General features: G+C 46.0%; 1 protein-coding gene across 1 annotated transcript; it reads left to right on the top strand.

Moving 5' to 3' along the window:
* Positions 1–205: 205 nt before the first annotated feature.
* LOC131252617 (protein ENHANCED PSEUDOMONAS SUSCEPTIBILITY 1-like) lies at positions 206–1,952 on the top strand. Its single transcript, XM_058253247.1, has one exon. It carries the CDS (start codon positions 255–257, stop codon positions 1,713–1,715), a length of 1,461 nt encoding a protein of 486 aa, XP_058109230.1. The 5' UTR covers positions 206–254; the 3' UTR covers positions 1,716–1,952.
* Positions 1,953–8,946: the final 6,994 nt, after the last annotated feature.

Below are 8,946 nucleotides of genomic sequence, written 5' to 3'. Positions count from 1 at the left end.
AATGTAACATGATCTGGAGAAACTGATGGACGGAGTGGATTTAACACAGACATTGCAGAGGGCCTCACAGGGCTTGGTGTTGCAGGAACTCCCGAGTCCAGTGTTGCAGAACTAGCCCAAAGCTAAAAACCAGCTACAACAACCAGAACTCCCAAATGCATGCACCCAACCCCACTTCTCTCCCCAATATAAACCCCACCCTCACTCCATTCCCACTCGCCCACAGCGAAACAAGAAAAACACCCACAGCGAAAATGTCTCCTGTCCCAGCTTTCACTCCTACACTAATCTCCAAATCCACCGTCTATCCCACCCAAAAATCCACCCTCCAAAACCTCAGACTCTCAGTCTCAGACCTTCCAATGCTCTCCTGCCAATACATCCAGAAAGGCGTCTTGCTCACCCGCCCTTCCATACCGTCGGACGCCCTTATCACTATCCTCAGATGCGGCCTCTCCGAAACCCTCTCCCACTTCCCTCCCCTCGCCGGCCGTCTGACAACCGATCCCGACGGCCACATCCACATCTCCTGCAACGACGCTGGTGTCGACTTCGTCCACGCCACTGTCGGAAACCTGACACTCTTCGATGTCCTGTACCCTGTCCACGTGCCGGATTCCGTCAAGGGGTTTTTCTCCTTCGCGTTTGACGGCACCGTCAGTTATGACGGCCATTTCCGCCCGTTGCTCGCCGTCCAGGTGACGGAGCTGGCTGACGGCGTCTTCGTCGGCTGCGCCGTTAATCATGCTGTCACCGACGGGACGTCGTTCTGGAACTTCTTCAATGCGTTCGCCGAGGTCTGCAGGGGCGCGAAGTGGATCTCGAGGCTGCCGGATTTCAGCCGGAACTTCTTCGGCGAGTCGACGGCGGTGTTGAGGTTCCCGGACGGAGCCCCGACAGCGATATTCTCTGGCAACGGACCGTTGCAGGAGCGGATCTTCCATTTCAGTAGGGAATCCATCCTCGAGCTGAAGTCGCGAGCTAACGGACGTAAACAGCTGGGAGATAACGGCGTCAACATGGCGGAGATTCTGGGAAAGGAAAGCCACGACGATCCCCGGATCAGTAACGGAAAGATAACGTCCGTCTTGCAGAGCCTTCTACGAAGCAGCCTCTGGAAACATCAAGATCCGCAGGATCGAACGGCAGAGATCTCGTCTTTCCAAGCGCTCTCCGCGCAGCTGTGGCGATCCATCACGCGCGCGAGGAAGCTACCTGCAGCTGCCGATACCACGTTCCGGATGGCGGTGAACTGTCGCCACAGGATCGAGCCACGTGTTGAGCCGCTGTACTTCGGGAACGCGATCCAGAGTATCCCGACTGTCGCTTCTGTAGGGGAAGTCCTGTCTCGGGACTTGAAGTGGTGCGCGGGCCTTTTAAATAAGAACATTGCGGCGCACGGGGACGCTAAGGTGCGCCGGGAGGTGGAGGATTGGGAGAGAGACCCGAAATGCTTCCCGCTGGGAAACTTCGACGGGGCGTCCATCACGATGGGGAGCTCGACCCGATTTCCAATGTACGATAACGATTTTGGGTGGGGCCCACCCATGGCGGTACGTAGCGGTCGGGCGAATAAGTTCGATGGGAAGATATCGGCGTTTCCGGGTCGGGAAGGAGGTGGGAGCGTGGAGCTGGAGGTATGCTTGAAGCCCGATACGATGCGTGCGCTCGAGGCCGATACGGAGTTCATGCAGTACGTTACGAGGATAGCGTAACGGTACCGGTCATGTTGGGAGGTGTGACCTCATCCGAGAATAGAAGAGTCATTTGATCATCTGTCAGAGTGTGATAATCGATGCACTTGCGCTTAAATTTGTACACGTGGCATGCTTGTAAGTTCAAAATATGCTGTCCGATTCGTGGGGCCCACCTTAGGTAGGACATTATCCAAACTCATGTTGAGTGAATGAACCTGACAGCTCTGATTAATGAACTTTTGGTTATTGGATATAGACCGTTGACTCGTTTTCATTACAGTTGGAACGTTATATCTTTCAGTTAATTGTTTTATTTTAAGTAGGGTCCACAAAGAAGGTTTTGATTTTAGTGAATCGTAATGCACGTGGGTAAATGTTTTAGTGCGGGAGTATGAAGCAATGAACTGTGGTAGAGTATCAAAAGTCTTTCTCTGTTATAACTTACCATGATAAGAGGCGTTTTGTACAATGGATAGTATGCATGCACTCAGAATCCATGAGTATATAATATAATTAAAAGCTGTTCAGGTTGTAGGACCCATTTTAGATTTGTTGGCTAAGCTAAGAAACGGTTTCAAATCGTTACCGTAAAAACCAAATTGACCTACTACATGAGAAATCTATGAGGGGGACTAGTACGATGCTGGCCAAGAATCGCTCGGATAAGCTCACCGAGCCACCAACGTACCGGCTACATAGGTGAGCTGAGCTGAACACCCCGGAGAGACCCAAGAATTGAGCTCCGAAAAATGTCTCATCTGCTAAGTTGAATTGCTCAGATTCATAGCTAGGTTATAAAACTTGCCGATCGATTTGATCAGACTGACATCAATACTGGATGAAAGATATTTAGAAGAAATCTCGCATCGTATCAAGTAAGAATTGACCTAATGAAATTCTAGCCAAATATCACACCGATTGAGACAAAATTAAATATATACTTGGAAGCAAATACTCACTCAAATATGAATCTTACAGCATATTTGACAGTGTCTACTTAGATATGCACTCTCTTAAATATATTATCAATACACCCCTTGTCATAAGGGAATGTATGCACAAAAAATCACATTTCCCGCTCCACCCTACTTTGGCTTAACCTATCTCACTTAAGCATCGGAGGGTCCTTAGTCACAACCACCGCCCCATTATTCTTTATTATTAACTAGTCCAAATATTTGAGTGCCTATAGATGTAACTGCAAGCCTAAATTCAAGTGATAACACAAATATAATTGACATCCTAGTTAACTAACATATTGCTTGACTTTTAATGAATGGTTAAGATGAAAAGGAGAACAATATATTAATACCAAGCAAATATATTTTCATCAATGGTTAGGAATTATTGAATTAATCTAATTTTAACTATGTAAACTATCGACAGTGGGTATACCGATTTGGACGGATTAATTTATGTTTTCTTCATATACTAAATGGAAAGTTGTTTGTGCATGTGTATGGAACATCACACTCTAGTGGAGTATCGAGCTAGAAAAAGGGGCTAGATCCAATGTGCGATAACCATGGTTAAAAGACATGGCGACTCGAACTCACTCGTCCAATCTCAAGTCAAGTTAGGACTCGACTCATCTGAGTGGCAGATGAATTGTCCAGTCAAGTCGTGGTGTCGCTAAAAGCCCATGGGTTCGACCTGGGCGTAATGCTGCTAATGGGCCGGGCCTTGGGTTGGCTTGGCCTGGATTTTGAACTATTTCGGGCCGCCAAATTAAAATTCTGATTTTGTAGGCCTGGGCCTGGCAGAGTGTATTTACCTAGTTGGCAGGGTATGGACAGGCATACCAGGCCTTGTTAGGCCCATTCAAATCCCCAAAATGAAGAAAGATTAGGGCCGTGACTTGGGTTCCTGTTGACCCAACCATGTCCGGGTTCGGTTGCAAATGGTTTGGTTTGTAAAGGTCCTTGGGTTAGGTTGGAAAACTCCAAACCCCTCTGAAATCTGGTCTGGTGAAGTTGGGTTGGGATGATCACATGAATTTGGGTTAGGATAGAGGTGTACAACGAATGGGGTGGATCTCAAACACGGGTCTCTCCTAGTAAGTGGATCATCACGTTGATAGATGTTCTAGACGAACGGGCCCATCTTCAGCACATGTGTCTTCTTGGCACGTGTGGTGATAATTGCTGTACCATATCGACAAATGCTATTTGTGCAGCCGCTCACGTGTGTGACATAGGATCATCAGGTGCGCCAGATAGATGTGCACGCACAAAACAATTGAATGACTAAAGAGTACTGACCAACAGTCCCAATTTGATGTACATGTGTGGCCCACCTAATGACTTAAATTGGCCTGATTTTTGAGATATAGTATTCTCTCAGCACGGATCGGCAGATGAGCGGCTCTGATGTCGCAGAAGCGTGCCTGATTACAATGTTAACAATCGAGCGAGTGCACCGAGTTGCAAGCTGCACGCCCTTTATTGAGCAGTTATTAAGTTATAACACTGACAGGGGCCGGGCTTGGGTTGGATTCCGCCAATTTCGAACCGTTCAGGTGAGTCTATTCGAAATTTTGATTTTTCCAGGGCTGGAGCCGGGCCCATTTATACGTGAGAGATAAGTGGGCCCACCTGCTATCACCTTGGGGAGCGGGTTATGTGAGACCCCGGCTTCACCCAAGACGGTGCAGCCCTTACCGTGGGTTTACCGTAGAGCTAGCCCACCTTGATGTATTTGTTATGTATGCATGTCGTCCATCTATCTTTCCAAATCATTTTAAGGCATTATCCCAAAAATGAAGTAGATCGAATTATCTGGTGGACCATACTATAAGAAACAGTGGTGATCAAATGAGCCTGGATGAAAGGAAAAAAAAAAAAACAAATATTAGCTTGATCCAAATTAGCTTTTGTGGCTCATTAATGGTCAATTACCTCTGTTTCTTATGCTATGGTCCACCTGGTAATTGAATCTACTTCATTTATGGAATAATGCCCTAAAATGGTTTGAAAAAATAAAATAAAATGAATGGACGATGTGGATGCATAATACATATATCAAGGTGGGCCCATACTAACCCCATGATAAGGGTCGGGGTCTCACTTAATCTGCTCCCTTGCCTTGGACCACCATGGATGGAAGCGATTGCCTGGTATGTTGATGTCACTAAGTTTTGTAGGACCCACCATGATGTAGGTATTATATCTACACCGTCCATCCATTTTGCTAGATCATTTTAGGGCATGAGCCAAAAAATGAGGCAGATCAAAAGTTCAAGTAGACCACACCACAAAAAGCAACGGGACAATGATGTCCCCTGTTGAAACCTTCCTAGGGCCTACTATTATATTTATTTGCCATCAAACTTGTTTGTAAGGCCACACAAGCTTAAATAAGGGCCCGTTTGGCCGGTCGGATTGGAAGGGATTGGATGGTATTGGAAGGGATTGGAAGTTAAATCTCAAGATTAGCCAGGCGTGCCAAACAGAGTTGGTGATCTGATCCCAATCCGATGGATCTTAAGACAATCCACTGACAACACCATCATTACCTTTAAATCCCATCTAATCCACTCTGATCCGTTCAAATTTGCCTAGGACATGTTTGGTTCGGGAGATTGGAATAGAGGGAAAGGTTTAATCTCGGGATTGGCTGGGCGTGCCAAACAGACTGAATATAGCAATCCACGGATAGAGCAATCCCATGGATCTCAAGACAATCCACTGACAACACCATCGTTACCTAGAAATCCATGCCATCCACCCTAGTACCATTCAATCCCTTACCATCCACCTGGCCAAACGGGCCCTAAAGGAAGAACAATAAAATTAGCTTCTTTTTTTTTTTTTTTATACACCACTGCACACTCACGCCGTAGTGGATTTTCACCACCTATGGGTACTCGAACCCTCAACAGGTGTTGAAACTCCTGAGAGTCTACCACCGGAGTAAGGACCCAAAACTTCAATGGCCTTAAAAAGTTTTCAATAACAGGCGTACAATCTCATGGTGTGGTCCACTTGAGCTTTACTTCTGGTTCATTATTAGGCTCATGCCCTAAAATGATCCTGCAAAATAGATGGGAAATGTGGATATAGCACATGCATCATGGTGGGGTTATGAAACTTAGTGACATCAACACACTATCGAGGTTGGTGACACCCACGCAAACTGCCGCTTCTACCATGTATGGGAATGACCCTACAATCACCCTCATCTCATGGTGGAAGGCATTCAAATGATCATGACCTCGACAATGGACGCTTTCACCACCGAAGCGGATTGTGTGGTGTGCCCCACACACCATTGAGCGAGCTCATGGTGTGTTGACGTCACTAAGTTCGGTAGGCCCCACAATGATATATGTGTTACATCCACACCATCTATCCATTTTGCAAAATCCTTTAAAGACATGAGCCCAAAATTACCTCACATCTAAATCTCAACTGGAGCACACCACAAAAAGTGGTGGGGACAATGATGACCACAGTTGAAACTTTCCTAAGCCCACCATGATGTTTATTTTCTATCTAACCTGTTCATAAGGTCACACAAACTTGGATGAACGGACCAAACAAATATGAGCTTAATCCAAAACTTTAGTGGCCCCTGAGAAGTTGATGTAGAGCGGGTCGCGGACAGTTACATGGCCAAGATGGATCAGAAAAGGCCCGGTCGACGACAGAAGTGATCCAGACCATTGAACCTTAAATCGAGCGTATCTTGCAATCCGGAATGAGTTATCTGACGTAAAATATATGATTTTGGGGTAGAACGAGCTACTGAAGCCAACCAACCCCCGGGTTGCGCAGCCCGGAATTGCAAAAAACCCCTGGATCGATGGTCGTTTCCCTGTCTTAATTTCGTTTTTACTATAAATAGTAAGTTTTAGTTTGATTATAACTCTTCATCCGTCGGGCTTTAGGAGTTGCGCCCAACGTGAAAAAAGCTTAGAATAATTAGGAGAACGGGTTGGTGAAGCCAAATAGGACACTTACTATTTTTGGCCGAAAACCTTGCGCACTAGTAGACATCACGACCGTCTATAAATAGTAAGTTTACTATTTATAGAAGTCGCGGATTCTAAGAGTTTGAGTTGTAGTTTGATTCTAATTTCTTTTCCATTGCTTGGTACCCTTATTTAAAGGGTTGTAAACTCGTTTTTATTCATCAATTAATCAATTTTGAATTTATTAGAATTTATTTTTATTTTCTGCTTTCTTTCCTCGTGGATTCGAGAAGTCTCTGTGAGGAGTCCAGAGAAGCTCCGTGGATTCGGAGTAGTTATCCTCATCACGTTCATCCCTGCGTCAATTGGTATCAAAGCGAGGATTCCCCTCGGGCCGATGGCAAACAACGAAGGTATGAATCAAAATCCTATGGACGGCGATCCTGGGATTCGTTATCTTTCGGAAAGAATGGAAGCTTTCCACTGGGAGAGTCAGTTGACCATGCAACGGCTACAGGCAACTCTCGACCGTCCTGCGGATGCGCTACTTCCGCCCTGAGCCCTAGGCGGTGCTCCACCACCCATGGTTGCTGTACGACACAACCCCGATTTTCATAGAGTACTACCAATGGCAAACCGTAGGGCTACACCCGATGATTCAAGTTCTAGCGACGAGGACCTTAATGAGAGTTTTGCTCGACGACCAATCCATAGAGGTGATCATCTAGATCGTGCTGAAAGAGACTATCGAGGTAAGGCTGAACTTCCTAGTTTTAACGGTTTATTACGTATAGAAGATTTTCTCGATTGGCTAGCCACAGTAGAGAGATATTTTGATTACATGGACATGCCAGATCATAAAAGGGTAAAATTAGTAGCGTTTAAATTAAAATCTTGTGCTTCTGCATGGTGGGAACAATTACAACTCTCACGAGCCCGCCAGAACAAGGCACCCATCTCATCATGGCCACGGATGAGACGTCTTCTTCGATCACGATTTCTCCCCAGTGATTATGAGCAGATATTATTCCAGCAATATCAAAATTGCAGACAAGGAAATCGAACTGTCACAGATTACACTGAAGAATTTCAACGGTTGGCTACACGAAACGATCTGTCAGAATCTGAGTCACAGAACGTGGCACGATTTATAGGTGGATTGCGACCTATAATTCAGGATCGAGTTCAGATGTACCCAGTCGGGACCGTGGATGAAGCAGTTCAATTGGCAGGTAGGGCAGAAACACAACTTGCAAGAGCTCCTGCTCGTCCATATCCTTCAAATCGACCCCCCATAACGGGTCCCACGCAGGATCCAGTGCTGCCACGAGGAAAAGATTCAGTACCTCAACTTCCTACAACCGCAAACCCTGATACGGAGAGCTGCTCATCCAGACCTCAACGTGCAGCACCCACAATAGCGAGCCCGAGTAAGATTTCAAATCCTTATGCTCAGCCAAGGTCGAACAATCAATTGTTACCGTTGTGGCCAACCAGGCCACTTATCAAACACTTGTCCTCAACGTCCCGTAGCGCACTTGACTATAAACGAAGGGGGCACTGAAGATGAGGCCGTAGAAGAAGACCATCACTTTGATGAACATGAACAAACCACTGAAGAAATAGCAGGTGGCGATGAAGTGACAGGCGAGAATCGTGGCGAATTTCTAGTTGTGAGGCGATTACTGTATGCCCCACGAAATGAATTACATCCACAGCGACACAACATATTTCGTACTCGGTGCACCGTCAACGAAAAGGTCTGTGATGTGATCATAAACAGTGGTAATAGCGAAAACATCATCTCAAGAGTAATGGTGGACAAGTTGCGGCTACCAACGATAAAACATCCTTCCCCATACTCTATTGGCTGAATAAAAAAGGTGAATGAGACCAAGGTAACTGAACAATGCACTATCCCGTTTTCAATTGGTAAAAATTATAAGGATCAAATACTTTGTGACGTGGTCGATATGGAAGCTTGTCATATGTTACTCGGTCAACCCTGGCAGTCGGACCGTGATGCGACCCATCGGGGACGAGATAATGTCTACGTATTCGTCAAGGATAGTCGAAAAATAATCCTTGCCCCTATGGCACCAGAGAACCACCCTGAACCTCTAAAGTGGATGGGAGTTCTCTCTTGACCATTCGGGATTTCATGGAGGAATCCAAGGAAACTGGCGAGGTATACGCCGTAGTAGTGAAGGGCGAGGAAGAGGAACCCTCAAACATTCCTCCAAGTTTAAGACTTTTGCTAAACGAATTCAAAGAAGTTTAGCCTGAGGATTTACCTGATGGATTGTCCCCCATGAGGGACATCTAACATCACATAGA

The sequence above is a fragment of the Magnolia sinica genome, chromosome 8, assembly GCF_029962835.1.
Source record: "Magnolia sinica isolate HGM2019 chromosome 8, MsV1, whole genome shotgun sequence".
Lineage (NCBI taxonomy): Eukaryota > Viridiplantae > Streptophyta > Magnoliopsida > Magnoliales > Magnoliaceae > Magnolia > Magnolia sinica.
The sequence above is the reverse complement of the archived record's forward strand: the minus strand, read 5'-3'. Positions and strand labels throughout refer to the sequence as shown.